A 14,965-nucleotide genomic window follows, 5' to 3' on the forward strand; every position below is an offset into this window, starting at 1 on the left:
TATGCACATCATAAATTATATTTGTCATTCTCTGATAACAGCACTACTAATTAACAAGTTATAATTTCATCTCCAAACATATATGTAAAATTATTAATTAAAAACAACATGAATGCACTATCATTGTTGTCTTTTGTTGCTTGTGTGTCGTATTTCTGTTGACTCCACAAAAAAAGGCCTTAGAGGTGACACAGTGTCGGCATGATCCTGAAATTTGTTTTTCTGCTCCAACCTGTGCAATAATGGGTGGGAGAGCAAGCTAATAATGTCACCATAAAAAGAGGGAGGTGTAGCAAAAGAGCAGGAGGGGGAGATGAAGAAACAGAGCTAAAGACAGAGACATAGAGAGATGATCTGCAAGACAGAGTTAGAGAGAGGTAAAGAGAGTCAGAAAGAGGGAGGTGGCCTTAATGCCTCTGTAATCCTTCTCCATTCTACTTCATTACACTCAGTTCTTAAACCAAGAGGAGGAATCATCCATTTCACAGCTGACTGAAAATAAACAGACACACAAGTTGGTGCACTTGGGTGGACTTTGTTATTGACTCGCACTTATTCTTGATCAAACTCCATTTGCTGATTTGAACTCAAGAAGACAGTAAGAATCAAAAACATACACATACACATGATAAAGCACATGCACCAAGCACTTGGGTATGGACTCTGCATTCACTCAAATTACAAAAATCTACAAAGAGCCCACTTATGCATCCTGGAAAGAATGTTTATTCATTTATTTTATTTTATTTGTTTGGTACAAAGATGACACCTCAGAAGGTTAGATCTCAGGGGCATAGAAAGGACAAAACCAAGTTAATAGCTTTGCAGCAGACAGACAACACTTTGATTTGATGGATTCTATAGGGATGTGAATCATACAACAACTCACGATTCAATTCGATTCTGATTCTTGGGGTGACATTTCGATTCAGAATCGATTTTCGATTCAAAGAGCTCTGAGAAATAGTTATATTACATAAAAAATGTTTTTTAAGAAAATGCAGCTTTGCACGGTTAATCAAGTGATTCTAGATATAAATTTACTTATGTGCTTTGCTCGTTCAGAGTTGGCTGGTAGTTTAGCGAAGAGCTGGTCAGTAGTCGGCAGAGACCGCTGCTCCCCTCTTTTAGCTCCGGGTCATGGCGTAGCATGTGGGCTTGGGGATTTGAAGTGTTTCCGAAGTACTTGACTTTCAGTTTGCAGATTTTGCACACTGCATAAGTCATGTCAAGCTCCTTCTTACGCAGCAAATAATAAAATCCAAAATGCGCCCAAACATTTACCTTCAGCAAAGACGGTGCTGGCTGAATTAGCTCTTCATCCGCCATACTAAACTGCAGCTCATGAATGTTTAAAGCACGTCGGACCCTCCCCTCGTGGGGACGCTGTAGTACGGAAGCCGTTGCCTGACAAACAGTACACGCAACGAGTAAGCAAGAAAATATTTTTAAAAATGCTTAAAAAAAATCGATTCTTGGACATTTTGAATCAATTCAGAATTGTAATAAATAAGAATCGCGATTCGGACGTGAATCAATTCTTTCCGGCACCCCTAATGGATACAAATGCGGTTTTGAGCATTGTGACACTGTTGTTGCAGTAGCTCCCAGTTCATGGCAGGGCAGTGTTTCTGGGTTCTTGCAGACCATCTGGTGTTCTTCCAGACATTGGCAAAGAGGGTAACAAATATGACTATCTGTATGTGCATACAGTTGTTTGAACAGATGATTTTTGAATCTGCAGTGTTTAGAAATGGTTAGAAGAGACCTTCCTAGCTTGTGTAAATATACAATTCTCCTTTGTACATCTTCACTGAGTTTTTCAGACTTTCCCATCGTTCTGAGTATTGGTCAGTCCAGATAGTGCTGTCAAGCATGTTCTTCTATGCTGACTAAAGCCCTGTTTACACAGTGCCCGGTAAGAGCTCCCGGAAGCATCCAGGAAGACTTTTTGGCTCCTCCGGGCCGTCTTAGGGATCACACGCCATTGTTAAAGCTGGCGCTAGGGGGCGTGGCTTAGTTCCGGCTTTACCGGGAATCGTCGAAAAATTATTCAACATGTTGAATAATTCCGGGAGCGCTCCCGGAGAAGACCGGAGAATTCGCGTGACGACGGAGACAACGCAAACAACGGCGTTTGATACTTTTTAATCGCCGTTCATCCTTTCTCTTCCTGTAGTGCCGCGGTTTACACCGCCGTTATTCAGCGGCTGGCATTGTATCCATAATCAACGGCGTATAGAACGGCGACAGAGGCGGTCAAAACGGCGGCGCTAGCGGACAGTACGCCGTTCTATACGCCACCTCCCGGTTAAAATGGCTTTCCAGTATAAAAAGTAAAAGTATAAAAAGAAGAAACAGAAGAAGAAGAAGAAACATAATAATAATAAAAAAAACATATGATCCTGGAGTAACGCAGGATTTACCCTGTTTGCCTGGGTAAAAACCTGGGTATTAACCAGCGGTAAAAAGTATAAAAAGAAGACAACAGAAGAAGAAGAAGAAGAAACCGAAGTAGAAGAAGAAACAGAAGATAAGAAGAAACAGATAATAATAATATAAAAAAAATATGATCCTGGAGTAACACAGGATTTACCCTGTTTGCCTGGGTAAAAACCTGGATATTAACCAGCGGTATACAGGGCTTTATCGGGGTCAGGAGAATACGCTGTTCTCACCCGCGTGTTAACCTGCAATTGTAAGGGATAGAACTGGGTATTAACCCCCGTTGTCTGACGTGTGCCGGATGCTACGGCGTCAAAACATCACTTTATTTGGCGGATTTAGTGGCGTTTTATCCGCCCTATTTGCAGACAGTACAGCGGTCAAACGCCGGCAAAGTGATCCACCCATTTCCACCGCGAAAACTACCGCGAACTTCGGTCTACGTACTACCCGCCGACTAACCGTCTATGTGTAACGGGGCTAAAGAGAAATGAGGAGTTAATAGACCTTGACCTTGGCATTTTAACCCTCTGGAGTCAAATGACGTGCCCTCGCGTCAAAAGTCACATGACCTAATTAAGTGGACATAACACTCAATCTGCTCCACTCTGAGTGTCTGTTTGAATGCGTGTTGAGCGTGTGGAATTCAACCTCTTATTTTATACTGTGTCAAAATTATCAAGCGTCTGGAACAGCATGTCAAGTCTCTCTTTTTTTTTTTTAACTGTATGAGGATGATCGAATAGCAGCACAGGTCATCAGAGTCCGAACCAGGGCATGATCAGTCTGATGATGAAGTGGACTTTATTGTCCTGATCTGGACGAATGTGGCCACAGATCAGCCCAATGGATTGGACCGCATACTTCTTGTTCCAGCTTCTCCAGGACTCAGCACTGCAGAGAGCTCTGCTCCACACCACTGGATCTTGGAACACAGAGCAGGCTCCAGGGGCATAGAACACAGGACACCCCGCCCCAAGGTCCAAAACACCTTTTTCCTATTTTTTTTTTTTTTTTTTGCCACTAACAAAGTCAGGACAGTCGTACCAACTCCACTAAAATGCTACAAAAACAAGGAATTATGGAAAAATACACAGTTTACAAATTTTCTGATGTGCATTGGTTGGACAGGAGTTGCTTTTCTGATTGGCACAAATATAATTTGTGTGCCATCTTATTGCATGTAAATACCCACAAAAATCACCTGAGGTATTTCCTGCATTTTAAAGTGAATTACTGTATACAGCTTTGTTTATGCTACATTTTCACATATATTTTTGAAATTTACAATTTATATTTGCATTCTAAGTTATAAAAATGGTTCGTTATGCATTTTTCTGGTTTTCACAGTCAAATAAACTTTTTTCTGATTTGAATTTTAGGTTTTGGGGTGAATATAGGATCATTGTTTTAATGCAGTATGTCAGAATGAAAGAAAAAAAAACTGCAAAGTCACACAGGTGAGGTTGTGCTAAAAAAAATTACACCAAGCAAGGCCAGATAAACAGTAAATTATGAAAATAAAACCAAAAGTAGTCAAAAACACCCAAAAATACCCAAGACTCGAGAGGGTTAAAGACATTACTTCCTGTATTAAAAGATTTAAGTGAACATATGTATATGTTGGAGCCTGTGAACCTGTGTGGATGAGAGAATTAAGTTCAAAACTTGTGCACCGAGTGCTTGTTTTTTTAAGTCATTAATGATGTGCACTGTACAATCATTCTACCATGGAAAAATAACAGTTCAAAGACATCATTAAAAGCCCATAATTCCAGTGACATCCATGCCCACGATGAATGTATGTAACCATCTGACCACAACTGCATATATAAAATTCTACCAAACTTTGTGGCTACAAGCATTTCTTTTAAGACATAATAAGCAAATTAATGGAAAACCTACACAGCTGCATTATTATTGTTATTATTATTATTATTATTATTACTACTACTACTACTACTACAATTTCCAACTGCACATGCCAGATAAATGTGTTTTTGTCTTTGAAACTTCATGTGCTGATTTCTGGCAAACAATCAACAATCTTCTCCTCAGTAGTTTCAACAGAGAGGAAGACAGAAAGAGAAGCCGGGAGGGAGAATGGAGGGACAGTGCACGATAGGGTCAAAGGAAATCATTTTTCAGGAAATGAAAACCAGATTGTCATAAATGATTCAGAAAACAAACTCTTCAAAAATGGCACAAACATGTACATGGACACACACACACACACACACACACACACACACACACACACACACACACACACACACACACACACACACACACACACACACACACACACACAACTTGGGTAGTTTGGCTACAGACAAACTAACAGACAATGGAATGCTGAACAATATGCAACAAATGTGACCTTCTGTGAGGACGTTAGTGTGTGAAAGAAAAAAGAAAATGTGATTCTAAAGCAACCATTTTTTGATTTTCCTGAGTGTTTGGAGGAAAAAAATGTACTCTAAAGATCCATTGTTATTAAAAAAAAAAACCCTAATGGTAAATGGATGGACTGCATTTATATAGCGCTTTTCCATCTGCATCAGAAGCTCAAAGCATCAGAAGGTCAAAGTGCTTTACAATTATGCCTCACATTCACCCATTCACACAACCACACCAATGTCAGTGTGCTGCCATGCAAGGCGCTCACTATACACCGGGAGCAGTTTAGGGATTAGAGCAATTTAGGGATTAAAGACCTTGCCCAAGGGCCCTTAGTGATGTTCTGGTCTGGCTGGGTTTTGAAGTGAGGATCGTCTGGTCTGAAGTCCAACATTTAACCGCTAAACCATCAGCTCTCCACTAACCCAGTTTGTCACAGACAACACATACCCAAGTAACCTTTCCCAAGCATGTGTGCACACACGCACGCACATGCACACACACGCACGCACATGCACACACACACACGCACACGCACACACACACACGCACACACACACACGCACACACACACACACACACACACACACACACACACACACACACACACACACACACACACACACACACACTTATGAGCAATTGTCATACCTTTCCCACTTGCATGGAATCAACTGAAATGTCTTGATGTATGGTGGAAAACAGTTCCACCATTATATACCCTGATTTTCATGTCATAAATCTACTATTGTTTAACTGTGCAAGAAACTTCACTATTTTAGGATTGTGAATAAAACTAAAATTGTATGAATGATACAATAACAATTATTGGACTATTTTTCAATTCAAAAATTGTTATTGTTTACAGTTCTAAGGTTTACATTCCATTTCCTGGGTTACTGATACATCATTTGCCTGCCTCATGTGCATTTTGGTTTCCTCACTTGTTCTTCTGGGCACTCCCGTTAGGGGTTGCCACACCAGATCATCCATTTCACCCTGTTCTCTGCATCTTCCTCTGTCACAGGAATCGCCCGTATGTCCTCCCTCAGTACATGCATCAACCTCCTTTTTGGCCACACACTTCTCCTGCCTGGTGGCTCCATCCTCAGCATCCTTCTACTTTACTTTACTTTGGGTTCCTCTTCAGCACCTCAAACCATCTCAGTCTCGCCTCTCTGATGTTATCTCCTTGACACTCCCCTCCACATAATCCCAGCATCTTCAGCTCTGCCACCTCAAGTTCTGCCTCCTTTCTTCTTGTTAGCACCACTGCCTCGAAGCTGTACAACATAGCTGGTCTTACTACTGTCTTGTAGACTTTGCCCTTCACTCTTGATATCCTTCTGTCACATATCACTCTTGCCTCCTTTCTCCACCAACTCCACCCTGCCTGCACTCTCTTCTTCACCTTTCTACCAGACTCACCATTACTACTGATAGCTGACACCAAGTATTTAAACTCATCTACCTAAACCACCTGTGTTCCTTGCAACCACACTATTTCACCAGGCTCCCTTTTATTCACACACATGTACTCAGTCTTGCTCCAACTGACTTTCATTCCCTTTCTCTCCACAGCATATCTCCACCTCTCCATATCTCCATCCAGACGTTTGGACATCGGGCAGTCTTCAGCACCTTTTATGGCCATCTGACGGCAGTCTGTGTCATCTGTTGTGTACATACACTTTGGATGCGATCGTGCATCTGTGGATGAGGTAATCTGGATGCGTTCTGACCACTCCACTTTCTCGCCCGACTGCGTCCAATTATGGCAATATTTGCTGTTTCGGGCTGGTTCCTGCACATTCTTGCTATGTGTGATGGGGGCTTAAGCCTTTATTCATGAGGATGGACTATTTTGGTGTTGGAAATGGGTTTAGCAGAATCTTTGGGCCACAAAGTAGTGTAATATATGAAAAAAGATTTTCGATAAATGTTTATGTACTTTACTTTCAAAAGTACAGTAGAGTACTTGGGGTTCCCCTGGAGGAGCTGGGGGAGGTGTGTGTGGATCGGGAGGTCTGGGCGGCTTTGCTTGAGCTGCTGCCCCCTCGACCCGACTCTGGATAAAGCAGAAGAAAATGGATGGATGGATGGATGTATATGTACTTTATATTTATTTAACAGTGAACATATTTGACTCTTACTTCTGACAGAAGTATTTTTTTCCTTTTCTTTTCTATTATTGTTATTTATGCACCAATAACACCAGATCAAATTTCTTGTATGTGATAAGCTACTTGGCAATAAATTTGATTATGATAATAATTTAAAATAATTAAATATGTGCCATGCAGTGTCACTTGCTGTGAGCTGCATGGCAGGATATATCGCAAAAGAGCATATTAGTAAAATAATATCACTTACAGAATCAACTGGATGTCTTGTTTCTTCAAATAAGTCTTTACTGTTAAAATAATGCTCCTGACATCCATCGCACAAGAATGTTAATTGCTGTGTTGAAAATATTTTTTTTTTAAAATGGCTGCACCAATTGTGTAAAAAATATATATATATACATATGTGTTTTTAACCAACAATTTTCTTTGTATGGAAGAGTAAAAACTAAAATGAAACCATTTGTAGGTTGGTGCAAACATACTTTTAGATTTTTGTTTATTGGTATGTTTCTGCATGTTTGCCTGTGTCTGCATGGGTTTCCTTCCTTGTGCTGCGGCTTCCTTCCACATCCAAAGCCATGCAGAATGCAGATGAATTGGAAACTTTAAATTGACCGTAGGCGTGTGTAAATGTGCATGTCTGTCTATATGTGGCCCTGTGATGGACTGGCGTCCCGCCTCACGCCCTATGCCTGATGGCGTAGGCTCCACCATACCCCCTTACTCTTGATTGGAGTAAGTGGGTATAGAAAATGGATGGATTGGTGTGTTTCACAGAGAATGCCACAGTGACAGACACTGCAGCCACTCATAGGGAGAGAGACATACAGATGTCTCAGGACCATGTGACCTCTAAGTTCAAAATGACAGCTGAGAAGTTGTAAGTACAGGTCACGGTTGAATGAATTCTGTAAAGGTCTGTCACTAATTTATTAACAAAGATATGATTTGGAAGCGCCAGTGCATCTGTGGAACCTGGAGGGTTAAAGCGTAGAAGTTCATATTTTGCATCAGCACCTCAAATAATTTTTTTCTTTTGGCTGATATATTTCAGAAGTTTACATAGCATATGTAAGACATAAGACACAAAGCACAAAGGGCAGCACACTGGAAGCATTCCACCTGTCATGTTTTCATCCCTGCTGTCCATGTTTTTTTTTTAAATACCAAACATACTTGTACTTGGCTGGGCATGTTTGTCTAAATTTACAAGAACATAATTGAACATACTTAACTTTTAAAAAGTGATGCAGGTGATGGGTCTCCACATGGACTTGTGGACCTTAGATGTTCATTATATGTGAGGTCCCTCTCAAAGGGCGGCTGAAATAGCTGCACCTTGGTCAGTGAGCTATAACTTTCAATGTTCTGTCTTTTGCACCTAATAAGTTCAGGCACATAGATCCATTCTCTCACCATGAAACATCAATTTATGGTGCATTTGCGCCATTCAAGGCAGGAGCAAGCGCTGCTCTGATTGGCTGGTTTTACAGTATAACTGTAACCTATTAATAAGGTGAAAATATCGTATCAGTCAACACACCCCAAATATGGGTTTGCAGCAGCCAGCACGACAGAGCTCTGTCTGTTGTTTGGGTCTGTGTTATGAGGAACAAAAATCTAATTATCATGAATAAAATAAATCAGTACTAATTTGTCACTGTGGCAATGTGTCTGCATCAAACCTTGTTTCCCAGGAACAGTCCAGGTGCGGTCCAATAGTAGGTTGAGCCAAGATCAGCCAAAACATCTGCGTGGCGGACACTGAGATATGAAGACATCTGGCTGTGAACAGACCACATCACCTGTCCAGCATCTCCAGTCAGGTACCAGCCTATCAAAGTGGTCTCCTAAAAGTGTACAGCAAAACAAGAAGGGGGGAAAATCATCAATAGCAATTTAATAGGACAGTCAGGACTTGGACAGATAAAACAAGAGAACAACAACCATAAATAAATCAAAGATTCCACAACATCCTTGTATTTTCTGAGTAAATGTGACCCTTCTTTATAAAAATCTTAAGTGAATTCAACCTGCAGTGGCCCACTCAAATTAAAACATTGTTAGCAATCAAACCACAGCGTGTTCTACTCACCATCGATAACTGCTTTGAAATGCTGTTGAAAAAATTAGGTAAGTAATGAATGAGAGTGAACAGGGCAGACAGTATGGGAATTCACAAATCTACTGTGTGCTCAAAGTAGCCAAGAAATACTTGTAACATTAGTACCCTACTGTGTAACTGTTCGCACATTGTTGTAACAACAACATGTAAAGAAATATGACCAATATGTTTTATATTAGACTGAGTTACATTAACCGACAGTGACTCAGGACTTCTGCTAGCAGCCATGAGATAGGCAGCATATTATCGGAGTTCCTCGATCATCAAGAAAAATGGTTGTTTTTTTTAAGATTATTTCATATTAACAGAAGAAGTTAAAGAGATGTTTGTATTTCTTCATAATTGATGAAAATAAAGTCCAAGACATATTCAGTGACTTGTAAATGTTCATGTTTCCATCCCCTGACTTGTCTGAAGAAACTGGAAATAAAGCTGATTATTTTACAGGTATCATAACAAAGCATTCCATTACTTATACAGGTCATCATCTTGGTTTTTATATTTTTAATTAATTTATATCAAGTTATAGAGATTTGCTTTCAGTTTGAGTTTAAGGAAGATAATTTTAGAAATTTTTAGCTTTTGCATTTTTTTATATTTGAAATGGCATGAACAAATTAAAATATGTGAAATATCAAGTGTTCCAATACTGTTGGAGGACACTGAAACTAGACATACATAGACAACTTTATTCATCCCACCAGGGGCAATTGGTTGTTAGGCGTAGAAGGAAAGAGAGAAAAGAAAAAAATATCGGCAACACACAGCACTCCAACCATACGCCACAGCAAGCTGCACAGTGTCGCACAGAAAGACGAGCGCCACTTCCGCTAAACTATACATAACAATTAAATATGAGATATGATCTATGTATCGATCTTGTTCGTCTGCACAAATGAGGTGTTGATTTTTAATAGGCTAACAAAGCTATATATATATATATATATATATATATATATATATAGTGAGGAAAATAAGTATTTGAACACCTTGCGATTTTGCAAGTTCTCCCACTTAGAAATCATGAAGGGGTCTGAAATTTTCATCTTAGGTGCATGTCCACTGTGAGACACATAATCTAAAAAAAAAAAAAAAAAAAAAAAAAAAAAAAAATCCGGAAATCACAATGTATGATTTTTCATAATTTATTTGTATGTTACTGCTGCAAATAAGTTTTTGAACTCCTACCAACCAGCAAGAATTCTGGCTCTGACAGACCTGTTAATCTGTCTTTAAGAAGCCCTCTTATTCTGCACTCTTTCCCTGTATTAATTGCACCTGTTTGAACTTGTTACCTGTATAAAAGACACCTGTTCACACACTCAATCAATCACACTCCGATCTGTCCACCATAGCCAAGACCAAAGAGCTGTCTAAGGACACCAGGGACAAAACTGTATACCTGGGATGGACTACAGGACAACAGGCAAGCAGCTTGTAGAAGACAACAACTGTTATGACCTTCTTGCAGTGAGGCAACAGTGTTAACCACTAAGCCACTGTGCTGCCCTAAACACAAAAATAATCTGACAAATTTCAGCAGGTCAATAGTGCTGGATTATCTATATTATTAACAGCCAAGTGTCCTCTGTGTGCATATTTATGGCTTCGATCATGTAAAAACTGGGGAGATCTGACAATTGCCCTTTGGTATGCTTATGTATGAATGCTGCAAAAACAAGAAGTTGATAGAACAAATATTTTTGGAAAAATTAGCCAGTTTTGCTAACCAGTAAACAATGGACACTGTGGTGTAATGCATGATGGGAGTTCGGGGTTTGGGGGTTTTAAATGTTGTTGTCGTTCATGTTAGTTTAAAAGTGTTGCAAATGTTACTGATTTATTGTGTTATTGTAGTTCAAGTGGTTTAGTCAGTTTGGTTAAGTGTCATTTTTCACTCACCATGAGTGAGTTAAAGGACATGTCGCACATTTTTTTTAACGTCCCAGTTAGCGAGACAACGTGAAAGTACTCATGATTGTAAGTCTCTCTGCACACATGTGCTAATTAGTGATCACTGATGTACTTTATTCCTTTCATTCAGAGCGTTAACAGGTGCATTTCCGGAAAACATCTCACAATTTTCAGTATGTGACGCACATTTTAGAATGAGCAGAAACATCCTGATAACTGACAGACAGAGGGAAACGAACCTGCTCCATCCGAAAATGAAGCTTCTGAGCTGCCATTCGAAAGTGACGGCTCAGATTTACAGACAGGAGACAACACACTTCACCCTGAAACTCTTAACTTTTTTAGAGTGTCGATTTTGGAACCTAAAGTGTGGTGACATGTTGTCTGAGTGGAGGATGGTTTACTGAAGCTGTGGACATGGACGTGGGGACATCTGCATGGCTCTGTTTTTAACAGACTGCCTGACACAGAGATGGATTTGTTACATTAGAAAAAGTCAGAATACATTAATTCCAGGAGTTAATGGATGTTATTTTATGTGCCAGAATCATCAGACAACTAGACGACGATCACTAAATGACGATCTCATGCTCATACGTCTTTGATAGTGTGGAGTTTACATTTGGAATTAAATCTGTAAAATGGTGAGTCTGGCATGTTCAAGATGTTTTGTGTTTTGTGGCAAGATTTTTATTTTTTTTTTACTTTGAGAGAGTGTGAATTTGGAGCTGGTGTGTGTGTGTGTGTGTGTGTGCGCGCGCTCTGTGCAGCTGATGAGATGCATGCTTTTCCCCGGCAGCAGATGAATTATTTGAGAATTTATTGATAACAACACTCATAAATAATCTTGCACAAAACTGATCCTCCAGCAGAGATTGTTATTGACAGGCTGTGTTTATGACTCATGGCTGAAGGTGCACATAAACCATCGTGGGGCTGCAGCTTTTACCATGACTGCATCAAAATGAACAGTTTTCACTTAAAAATGAGTCATCATAACACGACATCTTTGGAAACTTTGGAATTAATCCGTGCCTCAGTTCTTAATGTTGGCAGCAACATTTCATTGAAGCACACGCTGGTAGCTTCTAGTAGCTACATCACTTGTACATAACACCTGAGTGCTCACAAGTACTTTGTTTTCAGACATCTCTGTAGCCGTTTGTTGCGAATGCTGTATACTTTGAAAATGGTTACGGAAGTACACAACATAATCCCGGTGGATCATCGGATGGTCTCTAACAGCCTAAATCTTAAATCTAATCCAATTACATTTTTTCCACAAATCTGATTGGTTAATCGTGTGGGATTTCAGAACTTAAAATATCGCGTGGACCAGTGGTAGCTGGTGAGAAAAATCTTGGTGGGACTGGTGAGCCAATAGATTTCCCTGCCTAGTCCAGGACAGGCATTCAAATAAACAATCAGAAAATTGCACAGTAATCATTTAATGTCCTCAAAATCAGCAGTTTCACAGATAAAGTTAACCATTTACAGCTATATTAGGCCCCATTTATACTTTGGAAAGGAACAGTATCAAATACAATACAACACTAAAGTATTGTTAAATATTTTGTGTCTTCTACCTACAATCTGCTTGGAATATCTCAAACCTAAACCTACTTCCAGGCACCTTATCTCCTGATGCTTTTAATATTATTGAAGTGTGTGAGGGTAAGTTATATGTGAGGGTGGGCATTGTTTTTGAGGATGCACAAGCAAATTTCGTTGTGCTGATTGCTGTGCAATGACAATAAAGGCGATTCTGAATCTGATTCTGATTATACATGTTGCTCTGGAACCACCCCTAAATCCAAACAGTCCAACTGTCAACCCCACTGAGGTCCTTAGTTTGGGTCTCATTAACATAAAGATCACTATCCTAAAAATCATTGTTGATTAATGATTAATGAGAAGCTTGGGACAGCAAGGACGGTCGCATTCCTCCCCTCTCCTCTACTCCTTTCTCTCTATCTCTGCTCCGACCTTCAAAGTCCCAGCTTCACCAGACCGTGAATTCTTCAAATTAAGATTTGGATTAACCATGGAATTGATCAGCTGGTCTCCTAATGCTTTTGACACCATTTTTTCGACAAGGAATCAGGGCCGGGGGACCCTGCATGCCCTGATGGGGCTATACTCTCAACACCTGAGAGAGACAGAGAGTGTGACATGCTTGGCTCCACTCTCTGTGGAAGATGTTGAGGATTCATTCCTATTTGCTTTTATGGTGGGAGGTTTGGCGCTGATCAGTTTATGCAGTGCCCTGACCCACAGGAATATTAGCAAGACGGACATGCTGTGACATGCCCACCTCTTCCACAATTTCTCTGATAGTCACACGACTGCAAAGCCACCAAAAGCCGTCTGAATCTTCCGAATGGTGGAAGAGGTGGCATCATTTTTCTGAGTCCAGCATGTCCTGTGAGACTTCAACACGGAGTTGCTTTTGCTCCGTCAGCAGTTTCGTGCCGAAGCCATCGGCATGAATTTCGCTGCAACTCTTTTCATGGCTAAATCTTCTGTCACAGTTGAATGTGCCGAAAAAGTGCTGATGTCCACCTCTTTCGCAATTTCTCGGATAGTCACACGACGGTTCCACATCACCACAGCGTTCATTTTGGAAATGATCTGGTCATTTCAGCATGTTGATGGCCGACTGGAGTGTAGCTCGCTCTCCACCGTTGTGTGGACGTCTTTAAACCGGTTGTAGCGCTCCTTAATCTGTGTGATGCCCATAGGATTGTCACCGAAAGCCGTCTGAATCTTCCAAATGGTTTCCACCTGGCTGTCGCCCAGTTTCTGGCATAATCTGATGCAGTCGCGCTGCTCCAGTCTTTCCGCCATTTTCATTGCAAAGAAAATCCGATAAGAGACTACACCCATCCTCACACAAAGGCTGCTTACCAGCAAACGACGCAATCGATAGGCGTGAAAAAATTCACGCATGCCCACGAAGGTTCAAGGTTGGCTCATGCAAGCACATGTGATTCAAATCCATCAGGTTTTTGAAAAAATAAAAAGGTCGGATACTTTTCTAACAGACCTCGTATATATAAATAAAACCTAGAAATAACGGAATATTAATTTTGACTTTTATGTAAAACAGTATAAAACGGAAGACTAGCACCCATGCGCGCACACACACACACAAAACACTTTAGGCTCTATAATAGTCTCTCCACATGAAAATGTGACAACTAAAGTGTAAAACTAAAAATAGTTTAACGCCTAAGCACACCTGTCACATGTCAACTACTCAGAGTTGAACAGACATTTTTTCGTCTGTGTTGAAAAGGGGAACCCAAGGTCAGGTTAATTACAATGACAAGTGTCTCTCTCTCTCTCTCTCTCTCTCACTCACACACACACACACACACACACACACACACACACAAACATGCACAAACAATCTCTGTCTAAATCAGAGCTGTCAGCCTGTCAGTGTCTCCTCTTCACTTCTCTCCCACCCAGCCTGTCACTCAAAGATTGCTTTCCTCTTTTCACCTTTCTCCTCCTTGTTCCCTCGTGTTTGGCCTCCTCCTTTCTCTCTCCAGTCTTGTTGTCCAATGTTTCTTCCCCCTCAGTTTCCTTCTTTTCTCCTGATTTTGGATCAACACCAACTGTCAATCTCCTTTTTCCCACATGCTCTGAAAGGTCCAATGTCTAAATTATTTATTCATTTTATTTTTTTGGCCTCCAGCTTGGTTAAAGATGGGTTTGTAAGGATATATATAGTCTGTTTCATGTTTATTTTGAACAAGTTGTGAGCTAATTAAAAATGTATAATAATGGGGACTAGAGTGCCTTAATTGAGAGAGTGGCATCAACTCAGAACATGGCGCCATTTTGGTTCCAACTGCGCTGAACTACTGAATGAAACTTTTGTTTTCAACTTTTTAATCATTTAACCACATACAGCAACACATCTAGGTACAGGTGCTATCAAAATAAA

The 14,965-nt window shown here is 40.3% G+C and overlaps 1 protein-coding gene and 1 long non-coding RNA gene across 6 annotated transcripts in view; one reads left to right on the forward strand and one right to left on the reverse strand.

Annotated features, from left to right (window-relative positions):
* Positions 1-14,965, reverse strand: part of lama2 (laminin, alpha 2) — a 780,279-nt gene that overhangs the window by 507,784 nt on the left and 257,530 nt on the right. For all 5 annotated transcript variants that reach the window (XR_004558560.1, XM_034162644.1, XM_034162643.1 and 2 more), the window contains exon 14: positions 8,657-8,821. Coding sequence is in view for 4 of the 5 variants with exons in the window: in XM_034162644.1 (XP_034018535.1) it covers positions 8,657-8,821 (165 nt within the window). In the remaining variant the exon portion in view is untranslated. The remainder of the gene's footprint in view (positions 1-8,656; positions 8,822-14,965) is intronic.
* LOC117503416 overlaps positions 1-14,965 on the forward strand; it is a 559,959-nt gene that overhangs the window by 350,345 nt on the left and 194,649 nt on the right. The window lies entirely within an intron of this gene.

Source organism: Thalassophryne amazonica, chromosome 21, assembly GCF_902500255.1.
Source record: "Thalassophryne amazonica chromosome 21, fThaAma1.1, whole genome shotgun sequence".
NCBI classification, from domain to species: Eukaryota; Metazoa; Chordata; class Actinopteri; order Batrachoidiformes; family Batrachoididae; genus Thalassophryne; species Thalassophryne amazonica.